This window comes from Encephalitozoon hellem, chromosome VIII (assembly GCF_000277815.2).
Source record: "Encephalitozoon hellem ATCC 50504 chromosome VIII, complete sequence".
In the NCBI taxonomy this organism is placed as follows: Eukaryota; Fungi; Microsporidia; family Unikaryonidae; genus Encephalitozoon; species Encephalitozoon hellem.
In genome coordinates, this window is record NC_018475.1 from 138464 (window position 1) to 151118 (window position 12655).

A 12655-nucleotide genomic window follows, 5' to 3' on the forward strand; every position below is an offset into this window, starting at 1 on the left:
TCTAAAACATAACGGAATTGATAAGATGTCACTTTGAGATCAAGCCAGTAGTAAGATCATTCATGGACATATCGCATAGGCATAGCTCAATATTATTTAATGGATACATGCGGTCGGATGGCCAAAGCTAGATCCTCTCGCGGGACAAGTCTAGCAGGGCGTTAATGGCTATTACCTCTGAGTCCTCTAGGTCTGCCTCGTGCTCCTCTTCCTTAACTTTTGCCCATGGCGAGGAAGATGTTTTCCCTACCTTCTCTTCATTCATAGCCCCTTCATCTTCAGCTCCGCCCATAAATGTCGGAATCCGTCCCGGCCTCTTATCAAAATGTCTTCTAATCAAAGACTTTGCAGCTATGTTTGTATCACGTCTATAATCTCTCCTATCTTCTGGAGTGGCACTTCTATCATACCTCGGCATTCCAAAGTCCTCGTAGAATGCGTTTTTGCTGGAGTCCGTCTGAGATGCCCCTTCGCCTCTCTTGAAGTCCTTGTGCTTCGCAGGATAATCCTTATATTTACAGGCCGAGTTCACTTGGTTTTCCTCGTGCTGGAAGCCAAACGAACTCTGCATCCTGCTCCTGTGTTTGTAAGTACTCCACAGCATCTCCGAGCCGTGTGCACTGTGCATCTCCCCGCTGATCCTTCTGCATCTCACCCGAGGCTTGGACGAATCTGTCTTAAAACTGGTCGGTCTTTTTCTTCCGTGTATTTTGTAATAAAGTCCACATGCGTTGCAGAGATAGCTCCCATCTTCCGCCCTTCTCCACAAAGGTGTTGCCGTGGTGTTACAGTTACTACAAAAGCCTTGCTTGGTCAACATTCTTAAAGGGTAGTCCCCATTATAGCCGTTTTTACATAGGAATTAAGAGATAGATATATGCCTCCAAGACGCTCTTAGTGCTATCGGATTCCTCTTTAATATTAACTTGTTTTAGAATATCAAAGTTTGACATGCGAACGGCCGTCCTTTAATATGCAATTCTAATATTCTATTTACAGCAAGTGTGCCGCTGGCCAGTGATGGGCTTACAAGGCTACAGGACATGGACTCTCCTTCGCTCGCATCTTTGCTTATCATGCCCCGCACTCATCCTACTTCTGCAGACAGGGCACACAAAGTTCTTGCGAAGCCATTTGTCAACGCATTCCCTATGGAACACATGGCCACATCCAAGATTTCGCACACATCCCCCATCCTCAAAATCTTCTAAGCAGATAATGCAGCCTTTGCTGATGAATTCCTGGCTGGAATATGGACATAGCGGTATTCTTTCTATCTCCTTGTCAGATAATCCTCCTTCCTCCTCAATCCCAAATGATAAAAATAAATAGAACACTATCACAGCCACCAGCAGAATCGGTATATGAAGGAAGATCTGAACCGCAAGAGGTATCTTGATCTCGATGCTCTTTATCTTTATCTCTGGAGAGTGCCCTGTGCTTTTTTGGTTCTCCTGGCTTAGAATCGCCTTAAGCATGGAAAAGTCAAATGCCATCGTTCCAAGATTGGTGCTCTTAGGCACCCTACTGCTCAGCCCCCTCACCACTTCCTTATCCTCAATCTTGTATATCTCTAGGCTATCCACGTAATAATCCTTTTCCTCCTCATTGTTCCTTGCAAAGTGCCCAAACAGCTCTGGATTATTTCTAGCCTCAATCTTAACATCTTTCAAGATAAGCTTCTCACCCAGATGAGATCCTCCATAGATGGCATAAAGTGGCACATACACGCTTACATCGAACATCTGGAGAATCATGTATGCACCTATTCTGTAGACGCCCATCTGTAAACATGCTCGAAACTCCTTTTATTTGGACTACTGACACTTGGTTTCATCAATTGCAATCATCCACATCTAATCTCCCTTGGAAAAAGAAAGTCTTCAGCGAATGGTTGTCTGCAAGGCCTAGTATCTCGTCCCGATATTAACAAACAAACAGATACAAAATAGACCCCATAAGAACATAGATGGCAAGGCTGGTGTACTCAGCATCCTCAAAGAGGATATCGTGGGAAACAGAGTCTGGCGTTGCTACTCTTTCATATACGGGATCCATAAGCAAAAAGCCCGACTCAAAGCAGATTGAATTCCAAACAATTCTAGGGATTCTTAAGGTCGAAAAGAATGAGCTCTACGAGGAATTTCTTGCATGTGTCACCAAAAGCACTCTTGTGGGTATGTATGATGCAGTGGAGATATACAAGATTGATAAAATTAGGTTCCTGAACATTAACAACCCCAGCAGGGCTGATGAGATAATGTCCCAGGTAAAAGGATTTGTTCAATCACACGACTTCTACTACTTTTCCGGATTCCTGTCGATAGAAGACGAGTTTGTGTGGAACAAGCACATGAAGACGAATCTCTTGAGATATCTTGGACCAAGCTCTTACCCGTGGGTGCTTTCCCACAGGCCGGGGAGAGATCCTCTTAATCTCAGCATCCCAACACTTTTCTGCGGGTTTTTTGCAGCAGAGGCATTCAAGGCATCGGGAGACTTTTATCACATGAAGCTTCTTTCGCTTGTGTCCTCCAATAGAGTTGGGACAAGATATTTATGCAGAGGGATTGATAGCGAGGGGAATGCATCTCTTTTTGTAAAGACACACTTTCAGACAAAGCGAAACAACAGCACGATATTCGACTTCACAACGATCAGAGGGTCTGTCCCGATATTCTGGAACCAGATAGAGCATGGAATCTCCACAAAGATAAACATCTACGGGGACGATGAGGACGTAAGAAAGGCGTTTAAAAAGCACTTTGTAAAGCTCGGGAAGGAGTATGGGAAGGTGCATGTAATCAATCTTCTTGGAGAAAAGAAGTACGAAAAGCGGCTTACCTCGTACTTCAGCAAGTTGCTGAATCTAGAGAACATCCCGTACACCACATTTGATTTGAATGCACATGCAAACAACTACGATGACTTGAAGTTCCTTCTCTATTTCAAGCTCCGGAGCATTGAACAGGAAGGAGTGATCTTCCGAGTGAACTGCTTAGACTGCCTTGATAGAACAAACGTTGCACAGTCTCTGATATGCATGTTCTATTTCGAGAAGGCTGTGAACGATGGTGATGTCCTGAAGAAGATGCAGGAATGCTGGGCAGACAACGGAAATTCGTTAAGCAACCTGTACACGGGATCTGACGCAATGAAGAAGGAGCTAGCTCTCAAGGGCAGGAGATCGTTTATTGGATACATGGACGACTTTATGATTTCTGCGACCAGGCTCATAAACGGCAGGTTTACAGACAGGCAAAAGCACAGCATTATAAACATTCTGTTGGAAAAAAGGGAAGATTCCGAGGAATCCCAGGTCTCTTACTAGTTTTGGAGTGGGACGACGATTATAAGCAATCCTGTACTTTAGAATAAATTCTTCTACAAGCGCTCTCTTGTGTACTCAATGGCCCTCTCAAGGAGATTTATATCGACACTGCCCAGATCTCCCACAAAGGTTGTTCTTAGGACTCCAGACTTAAATGTCCCATACATACGAATCCAGGTGCCAGTGTCGAGCCAACCTCTGGTGGCGATTATGATATCTTTTTCTCGGAACGTTACTTTGTATTTCCCGTCTCCAAGTCTGCTCTCGACCTTTCCAAACGAATAGACAGTCTCACCTTCCACATGTCTATTTAAGGGGCGCATCATCTGTGAAAGTTCGAAACAAGGTGATTGGTTCTAAAATGCTCAAATACAAACCATCCCTTTAACAGTGGAGATGAGCAGTAAATCTCAGGGACTTTTTAAAGACCGATTCAGGATAAAGCTTGTGATGTTTATGCACATCAAGATGTACATTGGTGTCCTGTTGCACTGTCTTCTGTTTACAAGATCTCTTTACGGGTCTTGCAGCCTTGCTCTCTTGGTTATGATCAGCTCACTGTCCTTCCTAAGGGCATGCCTGGCCGATCCAGGGAGAGTTAATAGAAAGGTTTACCACAAGTATACACCAGACGTGGTTGCATTCGAAGAGAATGTATCGACACAGATACACACAAACAAGAATGGAGACTGGGTAAGAGCAATAAGGATAAACGGGACGGAGTATCAGGAGAAGTATTGTTTGGAATGTAATTTATTTCGCGTCAATGGAATGTCCCATTGCAGAGAGTGCAACAGATGTGTTCTTGAGATGGATCACCACTGCATGTGGTTTGGAAACTGCATTGGTAGAAACAACATAAGATACTTCCACATCTACCTGTATACCCTGAGTATGGTTACCTTGATAAATGCAGGGTTTATGTACAATCTGGTAACGATGTGCAGTAAGAGCACATTTTTTGCACTTTCCCTCAGGATCCTTGTGGCCGCCTTTGGTGCGCTGTACACTCTACTTTTCTTCATCATCTTTCTATTCACAATGTTCAACATATATGTTGCCTTAAACTCCTCAACATCAAGAGATTTTATCAAGAATGGCGTAGGAAATAAAAAGTTGGATATAGGAAAGGCATGCAAGAGCCTCTCAAGGATTAAGCCAACCCTGTCCTTTGACCTTCCGTCTGTGTAGCTGATGGGATTTCGGCTCTACGAGAGAAACTAGCCTATAGACTCCAAAGAGCATTTCGTCTATCTCGCTATGCAATACTCGAATCGTTTTCTGTTTCCGTGTCGTTGGGTCTGGCATCCGCTTCGTAGTCCCTTTTGTAAAAGAGCTCTCTAGACGTAAGCTGCATAGAGCCCTTTGACTTAAATTCGCTGCAGTTGTTAAGATGCTCGAACTCCACTCTGAAAATAGTCCATACAAACCTCCTGCTTATTTCTACAAATGCCATCCAGAGCGGAGAAATTTTGAACCAGTATAGTAATACCCAGAAAAATCTGCATATCAGATTGAATGTCACTCCGCAGGTGTAGGCATATCTGGGATACATCATCTTGTCTCTAACGATACCCCAGTCCATAAATACGTCCCAAGCACTGGAATAAATGGATGAGACAGTGACAACCATACCTTTGTAAATAAAGAGGTCCCATGTCTTGTTGCTTGAGTACAGAGGCACTGCGAACCCCACTAGGATGGAAAGAGAGTACTTGAGAGCATTTGCAATGTGCGGAAATTTAAGGCGGGTGTCCTTATATCGCCTAAGACATTGTAAGAACCTAACCATTGCAAAAAATGAATTGATACAGCCCTCGGACCTCCAGCTGAGCTTGACCCCATAGAAAAATATCTTCTTGAAGCAAGGAGTAAGGCTTTGGCCAACATCCGCAAAGTAGAAGTGCCTGAACCTTACAAATGACATCGGAAGCGTGATTATCCTGAACACGACCAAGAGGAGGTAAAATCTGGACTCGTAGTACAACACCCTGAGCGGTATTACTAGTACAAGGAGATGGGGCAAGAGCAGCCAATATGGATTAAGATGGACAAAAGAGATGTTGATCCATGTACTAACTACATTAGCAAATACAGAGAGGGAGGTCAAGAGCAGATACTTATCTGAGCTCAGTGATGAACAGACATCGAAGTTGAAAATAAACTTGTAGTTTATGTGGAATCTTTTGAATATGGCAAGAGATATTCCGAAAAGAAACGCTCCGTAGTGTAGAAGCGCCATAGAAAAGAACAGCTCCTTATCCATCTGCTTCTTCCCGAAATTGATTAATCCCATCATTCCAAGAGATATTCCCCCCAGTATCCCAGACATATAAGAGGTAAGAGGATCTGCTTTTCTCTTGGCTTTCAACTTCTTGAATACCGTCTTTGCCTTAGCCGGGTCGTTTTTTGCAAAGGTATTTGTGTAAAGCTCCTTCACGGACCTACATACATCGTCAATGCGCCTGGACTTATTGAAGTATGACTCGCTGACACTTCTAGAGAAGGAATCATAAAACCTTTCTTGGGGATACATCCTGTCATATTTCTTCAAAAGCTTCATCAGCCCTGTGTAGTTCAGCTCCCTAAACCTTTTAATGTTTATCACTGCATGGAGGAACTCTTGTATATTCTTTTCCTTTTTCCTCCTTTCAAGCCGCTTGGAAATCTTAAATATATCTGCAAAGCCCTTCTCATTTGTGCCTTTCACGGCTTTTTTGGCCAATTCCTCAATCTCATCCTCCACTTCTTCAGAAGTACTTGCAGACTTAGAGTCCTCGTCGTCCCTTTCCTCATCAAGCTCATCTTTTCCGTCAGTGCTGATTCTAAGCCGGTCCTTTTGGTCATCTCTTCCCAGGCCATAGTCATCGCTGAGGCACCCAGCCTTCTTTCGGGAGCCTCTGATTCTTATTCCGGAGTCATTGGGCACCCTGGCCTCGGCGGATATCCCTGCATCTATGAATATCTCCTCCTTTTCAATGACAGCCTTTTTTTCAAGCAGGAAGAAGAAGTCGTTTATCTTCCTGAGCTCCTCGTTAATCTGGGTCTTGAATCCCTTTCTGTCTTTCACCATCAGGGACTTGAGAATTTCGTAAGATACGTAGTTTTCCTTCCACTCGTCGACTTGGTTCGCCCTCAAAGTGTTGGAAAATCTCATCCTTTTATGGGTGACATATTTTCTCCAATTCAAGTCCAGATAGAAAGGATCGAAAAGCAGATTGAAAAGCTCTGTACAACAGTGAGAAGAATGGTAAGCCAGAACGCCAAGATCAGTAGATTTCTTGTGTCTCAAGAAAGAATATTGGCTAGGAGATCCCATGGGCAGGCGAATGGGGGAGGCACAGAATGCTGATGCCAGGGAATACATGGACTTTAGTGGGTATCCAATATTGAGGACTATTCTGACCCCAATGGAAGGGAAAGGCGATACAAAGGAAACGATTGTGGAGGAATCAACGGCGATCGTGAAGAATGAATGGACCTTCTTCAACCCCGCACAGAAACTGAATCGAGACATATCTGTAGAGGTCATAAAGGAATGCTTCAAGGATAAGGACACAGTCAGGATTCTGGACGCAATGTCTGCAACAGGGTTGCGGGGGATAAGGTACCTCAAGGAAATAAGTAACTCTACAGTTTATCTGAATGATATTTCCCAATCGTCGATCGACGCCATAAAGTCAAACATGTTGTTGAACGGGATTGGAGAGGTGGAATACTTTGAGTCAAATTTGCAGGACATCAAAGCAAGCGGGAGGTCAAGAGCCAATATCATCAGGTCTGACTGTAATGTTCTTATGGGCTCTTTGCCTTGCTTCTTCGATGTCATTGACATAGACCCTTTTGGAAGCTGCTCTGAATACATAGATAATGCACTGCGAGCAATCAGGCACAAGGGGATTATATGCCTTACTGCAACAGACAAGGGAGTCTTGTGTTCCAACGAGAAGAAGTGTCTCATCAAGTATTCTACGGCGATCATGAGAGGAATAGGGATGAATGAAACACCGCTAAGAACCATTGTGTCCCTTGTATCGAGGCAGGCATCGAAGTTTGGATGCAGTGTGGAGCCTGTGATGTCTCTGAGCATTGACTTCTATGTTCGGATGTTCCTTCGTGTAATAAGAAGAAATCCAAAATCTGTGATTGAGAGAAACAGCCTTGTGCTGATGTGCAGCTGCCACAACATCGCTGAAATAAGTGGTGGGCAAAAGGAGATTGACAATAGATGCGGCAATTGCAGCAGGAGAATGAAGTTGTGTGGGCCGTTCTGGAATGGGCCTTTGAATGACATGGACACCGTCAGAAATGTTTTGAATGGTGCGGATGAAAGTAACAAGAGGCTTGTTGGAGTCCTAAGGTATCTAGAGCAAGAGTTACCAACTATGTTTTATTATGAGATTCCAAGGCTGTGCTCTATCCTAGGGATTAGCACTATCAAGCAATCAAGGTTGATGCATGCTTTAGCAAACATGGGATATCTGGTATCTTATACACACGCCGAGCTGAATGCAATCAAGACGGATGCACCAATTGATTTGATAAACAGGGTGCTACTGCTGAATGACTCAGATGACCAAGAAAAGATAAAGGAGGCAGGAGTAAAGTTCGATGGGAATGAAAGTGTAAAGGCCCTTGAGGCCAAAGAGCTCTTCAAGGGTCTTCTGAGATCTGGAATGGGTCCTCTTTCTCTTCCCAGAAGGCATTAAAAGTTTTTAACTGGAGAGGCTTGCTTTTCTTCTATTTCTCATGTCCCGAAGACCTTCTTGTATTGACTGGATGGGGCGAAGCCCTCCATTGCATGTCCTGGAAGTTCCTCAACGTACTGAAGGAAAGAGCAGGGATGGAAAGCATCACCAAAGAGCAGGTAAAAGGAATCAAAGAGCTTGTGAAAAAAGCACGAGAATGGGATGAGAAGAAGTCCCAGAGGTATGCCAAGTTTTCATCCAAAATGTCTAATGAGGAGTATGCCAAGCTTTGGAGGATGGATTCATACATCATAGAGGACGACGACAAAGAAAAGCTTAAGAATTTAGACCAGAAAACAGTGTTCAACAACATAATGTGGCTATCCCACAGTGTGGAGAAGATAGACTCAAATATGAAGAAGTTTCTTGGAATGCATGTCTGGGTCGTCAATTACTGGATCAAAACCGTTGGGTCTGTAACTGTCAGAAAGTTTCTAAGGGAGAACAAATACAGTGGAGAGTTTGTATACTTTCTGTATAAATACTTTAATCTCTAAACTCTGGTTCTTCTGAGAAAGCTCATACCCAGATATGCCTTTCTTTATTTTCCTGGCTGGTAAACCCGATAAAGTCCATCACAAAGTTGACGAACTCTATCTTATTTCCCCCTACAAGTGTGAATGTGCATGTGGTGAACGGGTGCTTCTCAGTAAGCTCCAGGTTTACCACCAATCCACTAGTATGGCGGACAACATACCTAGACTTCTTTCTAAAGGTTATCTTTGGAAACGTAGCCAGAGAACTCTCGATAAGAGATCTAGATATCGCCAGACTTAGATTCATATCTTTGTTCACAAGATAGATCTTTCTCCTGCTCCATAAGAGGGAGAAAAGGCACCCGTCCCTCACAGAGCTCATTCCACGAAGTATCTCATGCTTCCACATCCTCCTCTGATGATTCGAAATTGTCTCCTCATCGGTTATGAAGTTAAGATCAACAATGTTGTAAGGGCGGCACTGCTGGATACTTCCGGGTGCTGTCAGGTGGTGTCTCGACAGCGATGATGGGCTCCTGCTAACCAGGCAGTACGCTGAATACTCCTTTGAGCTCCTGTCGGGAATATTCCTGAGGACTTCTTCTTTTTTGAATCCTATCTCAACCAACCTTTCAATAACATTATAGTCAACAAACACTATGCTTTTTCTATGGTTCTCTCTTGTAGTACCTACCCAAGGATGCCTCATCAATTGGTCCATCTCTATCCTCATAGACTTATCAGGCTCAATGATCTTTCTTATTAGATCCTTCAGCTCATTAGACAAGGATTCATCTATCTCTACTTTGGATATGATTTCATGTCTACTGGAAAGGCCAATCTCCTCATTCTCAAACGGAAGCTTCCCATGGACCATTGCATAGAGGATTATTCCTAGGCACCAGACGTCGACCTCCGGCCCAATGTACGGGATTCCCCTCATGATTTCCGGGGGCGCACACTGAGGAGTTCCGCAGTAGTCCTTGAGCACAGAGTGTCTGTCATAGAATGTAGAAAGACCAAAGTCACATATCTTAGCAGTCTCTTCGTGTACAATGATGTTTTCTAGCTTCAGATCCCGATGGACAATAGAATGGGTATGCAGGTAATCTACCCCATGTAGTATCTGGACAAACAAGGCTCTAGCATGGTCTTCCTCAAGCTTTCCATATCTTCTAATATACTTATGAAGATCCATGCCGTTTACTAGCTCCAACACCAGTACCAGGTTCCTTGACGTATTGATATATCCATAGAGCTTACATATGTTCTTGTGGTTCAGAATTTGCTGAATCTTTGGCTCAAGACCATGTTTCCATCGATCCACATCCTTTCTGATAAACTTTATTGCTACTTTCATACTAGTTATGCTGTCAATAGCTGAAACCACGTCTCCATAGCTCCCAGACCCTAGAAGACCTGTTATATTGAAGTTCAAGAACTTCTTTTGGAGATACATGTGTCCTGTTGTTTCTCTAGAGATGGTATTTCAAGATATGTTTCAGGTTCCACCGAGGCACGGAGGGCTTCGTTTCGAATACATGATACAATGGAACGAAAAGAAACCAGCTAGAAGCGAGTTTGGGGTCTGTAGATGTTTCAGAAATGGTACAGAGCTGCAATATAAAGGCCGTGGCAGATCCAGAAAAACGTCATGCTTCTGATGTATTTGGCATTGATGTGCGCAAGAAAAGAAGAAGTTGGGTATATATTTTCTGAGGGAAAACAAAGATTTCTAACACGTGATGGGGTAAATATAGTATTAGCAAAGTATGATGAGAGTCCACTCAAATTTCGAATGAAGAAGATGGGAGGAGGAGAATCTAGTAATGTGCTGTTCTATCCTGTCCCTGGAATGGAGGGGAAGGTTGCCGACTTCGCTGCATATTCCCACAAGAGATGGCATTTTTATCCGGAGCACGGGAAGTGGAATCAAAGAACAAGGCTTGTATTGATGCCCGGCAACAATTTGAAGATCGTTATTGGCGATAAATGCCTCGGGATCAATGACGACATGGTAATCGGAGAAACTTGCAAGGAGGACGGAGAAGACAATCTCCAGATATTTAGCTGGATCCCAATATCTCATAAGAGAAAGGTGAAGGAGTGGGTTCGATATAATCGCAGCCACAGACTCTCTAGAAGAAGGCACCTACCACTAGATGAAGATGAAGGTCATGGACAAGAAAGTTCCAGATATGACAATGACACAAGCTCTTCTTCAGATTATCAAGAAAGAGGCCGTAGATCATTCCACGAGTTTGACTATGATGGCGGACCTGGGGGATATGGGCCATTCAACAGTGGGATGGGGTCTTTTGGAAGTAAAAGGAGACGATACAGACATGATGACGAAGTGAGTACAGAAGAGAGGGACGAGGAAAGCTATAATGACGATAGATACAAAGACTGCCGGGAAGGAAAAGTGTTCAGGAAGAAGAGGTCTGGAGGACTTCTCAAGGGCGGAAGGACGAAGTATAAAGCTTCTGGAACCAGAGAGAATGACGGAAACGCACATCAAGGAAGAGATCTCATGCTCAACGATATTGTCAATCCGGAATTTGTTAATTATCTAGACAACTCTCCGGAGTACGAGCATGGAGCGATCGAAGAAAATTCATCTGTGCCTTGTGATGACAGTATATTGATGTTTGGGGGAGACGGCAGCCATTGCAACGTGGGTGGAGCTGGAGAAAATGAAATATGTAAGATAAACAAAACAACCATGGCTTTTAGGAAGGAAATCGGGATTACCATATGAGGCTGATCTCTATAAATAAACACTTTTTTAATATCCGGTCCTATTCGTCCCTTGCCAGGTCCTTGGGATTTAGCCTATCACCTGTACCCGTTTGTAAATCCTGAATGATTGATATGCGTGTAAAAAGGAGAAAAAGATTTAAAAAGTAGGTTGGAATGTCTGCCTATGGAGGCTTGGAAGACGATGAACAAACTTGTAAGGTATACAGAGGCCCTTATTGTGGCGTTTGTCATCATTCTATATCTTTTAGGGCTCTATGAAGCCGTTATTGTTTCAGGCGTGTCGATCCGGCTTTACCTGCTCATAACTTCCTTTTACTACTATGTAGGATGCCTTGCAAAATCACCTGGGCAGCTCCTCGACTTCGGAGATGCAAATGTAAAGGGAATATGCAATAAATGCAACAGAATAGTGGGGACAAAAACGATTCATTGTGAAATATGCAACAAGTGTTATCACAGAAGAGATCACCATTGCCCAATAATAGGGAGGTGTGTTGCATCAAACAACATCAAGGATCTGTACTTTGCTGTGTCCTTCATAGGGCTCCACTCACTGGCAGCAATCCTTAAAGGCTCAAATAGGTTTGCTTATATGATGTCCATCCACAGATACCTGTTTGTCATGTCGAGTGCATTTGCATGCTGGCTGACATTTCTCATTCTCACAGGTAAAACGACGAAGGAGCTGATGAAATTCCAGGGGAGGATAACAGACGAGGTAAGGATGTTTAGGCTGAAAGAAGTATTTCGCGACGGGCTTGTAGGAACATTAGCCCCTTATTTGAGATGGAAGACATCTATTGTCAAGTAAGCCAGATTTATTCGGATCTTGCGTCTCCAAGCTTCATGTAAATGTGTTTGACTCAGACGTCCCCTTTCTTTCTCAAAATGTTAGCAAGCCTGTTTGCCTCATTTTTCTCAATGTTTTTCTTTCTCTGTCTTCGGAGTGCAGACAACGTTACCTCTCCCTCCTTGACTGCTGCTTTCAGAATCCTGTTCTTCTTGCTGTGAGGTCCGTATCTAGGAACATAGTCCCCTATCTCTTCGTCATACACAATCTGACCCTTCTTCTTCTTCTTTATTCCTTTTGCTCTTGCAAATCTTTCCCACCTCGTCTCAACATGCTCCTTCAAGTGCTGCTTTGGGAAGACAATCGCGGGCTCCGGAAGAGAAAACACAAGATCAGGCCCCATCCTTGTTGACGGACACGCCTTTATCTCCTTCACAATCCCCTTCAATAAATTAGATGTTTCTCGATTTATATCAGAGTCTCCAACCGCGTTACCACTAATCACAGTTAGAAACTTTAGATGATTCATTCCTTCAAGGGCAGGGAA

General features: G+C 43.6%; 12 protein-coding genes across 12 annotated transcripts; 6 read left to right on the top strand and 6 right to left on the bottom strand.

Moving 5' to 3' along the window:
- Nucleotides 1-127: 127 nt before the first annotated feature.
- On the bottom strand, nucleotides 128-820 carry EHEL_081380 (GATA Zn-finger-containing transcription factor-like protein; the record flags this gene model as incomplete). Its single annotated transcript, XM_003887770.1, has 1 exon — nucleotides 128-820. One exon carries the CDS (start codon nucleotides 818-820, stop codon nucleotides 128-130), a length of 693 nt encoding a protein of 230 aa, XP_003887819.1.
- A 214-nt stretch (nucleotides 821-1034) lies between these two features.
- On the bottom strand, nucleotides 1035-1784 carry EHEL_081390 (uncharacterized protein; the record flags this gene model as incomplete). The annotated part of the gene is made up of 1 exon (XM_003887771.1): nucleotides 1035-1784. The coding sequence occupies one exon, from the start codon at nucleotides 1782-1784 to the stop codon at nucleotides 1035-1037; it is 750 nt and encodes a 249-aa protein (XP_003887820.1).
- A 185-nt stretch (nucleotides 1785-1969) lies between these two features.
- On the top strand, nucleotides 1970-3331 carry EHEL_081400 (phosphoinositide polyphosphatase; the record flags this gene model as incomplete). The annotated part of the gene is made up of 1 exon (XM_003887772.1): nucleotides 1970-3331. One exon carries the CDS (start codon nucleotides 1970-1972, stop codon nucleotides 3329-3331), a length of 1362 nt encoding a protein of 453 aa, XP_003887821.1.
- Nucleotides 3332-3384: 53 nt separating this feature from the next.
- Nucleotides 3385-3657, bottom strand: EHEL_081405 (uncharacterized protein; the record flags this gene model as incomplete). Its single annotated transcript, XM_059743537.1, has 1 exon — nucleotides 3385-3657. The coding sequence occupies one exon, from the start codon at nucleotides 3655-3657 to the stop codon at nucleotides 3385-3387; it is 273 nt and encodes a 90-aa protein (XP_059599520.1).
- A 70-nt stretch (nucleotides 3658-3727) lies between these two features.
- On the top strand, nucleotides 3728-4522 carry EHEL_081410 (uncharacterized protein; the record flags this gene model as incomplete). Its single annotated transcript, XM_003887773.1, has 1 exon — nucleotides 3728-4522. One exon carries the CDS (start codon nucleotides 3728-3730, stop codon nucleotides 4520-4522), a length of 795 nt encoding a protein of 264 aa, XP_003887822.1.
- Nucleotides 4523-4589: 67 nt separating this feature from the next.
- EHEL_081420 (uncharacterized protein) lies at nucleotides 4590-6488 on the bottom strand (the record flags this gene model as incomplete). Its single annotated transcript, XM_003887774.1, has 1 exon — nucleotides 4590-6488. The coding sequence occupies one exon, from the start codon at nucleotides 6486-6488 to the stop codon at nucleotides 4590-4592; it is 1899 nt and encodes a 632-aa protein (XP_003887823.1).
- Nucleotides 6489-6741: 253 nt separating this feature from the next.
- On the top strand, nucleotides 6742-8040 carry EHEL_081430 (N2,N2-dimethylguanosine tRNA methyltransferase; the record flags this gene model as incomplete). Its single annotated transcript, XM_003887775.1, has 1 exon — nucleotides 6742-8040. One exon carries the CDS (start codon nucleotides 6742-6744, stop codon nucleotides 8038-8040), a length of 1299 nt encoding a protein of 432 aa, XP_003887824.1.
- A 92-nt stretch (nucleotides 8041-8132) lies between these two features.
- On the top strand, nucleotides 8133-8576 carry EHEL_081440 (uncharacterized protein; the record flags this gene model as incomplete). The annotated part of the gene is made up of 1 exon (XM_003887776.1): nucleotides 8133-8576. One exon carries the CDS (start codon nucleotides 8133-8135, stop codon nucleotides 8574-8576), a length of 444 nt encoding a protein of 147 aa, XP_003887825.1.
- Nucleotides 8577-8598: 22 nt separating this feature from the next.
- On the bottom strand, nucleotides 8599-10014 carry EHEL_081450 (serine/threonine kinase; the record flags this gene model as incomplete). The annotated part of the gene is made up of 1 exon (XM_003887777.1): nucleotides 8599-10014. One exon carries the CDS (start codon nucleotides 10012-10014, stop codon nucleotides 8599-8601), a length of 1416 nt encoding a protein of 471 aa, XP_003887826.1.
- Nucleotides 10015-10209: 195 nt separating this feature from the next.
- EHEL_081460 (uncharacterized protein) lies at nucleotides 10210-11316 on the top strand (the record flags this gene model as incomplete). The annotated part of the gene is made up of 1 exon (XM_003887778.1): nucleotides 10210-11316. The coding sequence occupies one exon, from the start codon at nucleotides 10210-10212 to the stop codon at nucleotides 11314-11316; it is 1107 nt and encodes a 368-aa protein (XP_003887827.1).
- Nucleotides 11317-11481: 165 nt separating this feature from the next.
- EHEL_081470 (uncharacterized protein) lies at nucleotides 11482-12129 on the top strand (the record flags this gene model as incomplete). The annotated part of the gene is made up of 1 exon (XM_003887779.1): nucleotides 11482-12129. The coding sequence occupies one exon, from the start codon at nucleotides 11482-11484 to the stop codon at nucleotides 12127-12129; it is 648 nt and encodes a 215-aa protein (XP_003887828.1).
- A 52-nt stretch (nucleotides 12130-12181) lies between these two features.
- Nucleotides 12182-12637, bottom strand: EHEL_081480 (ribosome biogenesis regulatory protein; the record flags this gene model as incomplete). The annotated part of the gene is made up of 1 exon (XM_003887780.1): nucleotides 12182-12637. One exon carries the CDS (start codon nucleotides 12635-12637, stop codon nucleotides 12182-12184), a length of 456 nt encoding a protein of 151 aa, XP_003887829.1.
- Nucleotides 12638-12655: the final 18 nt, after the last annotated feature.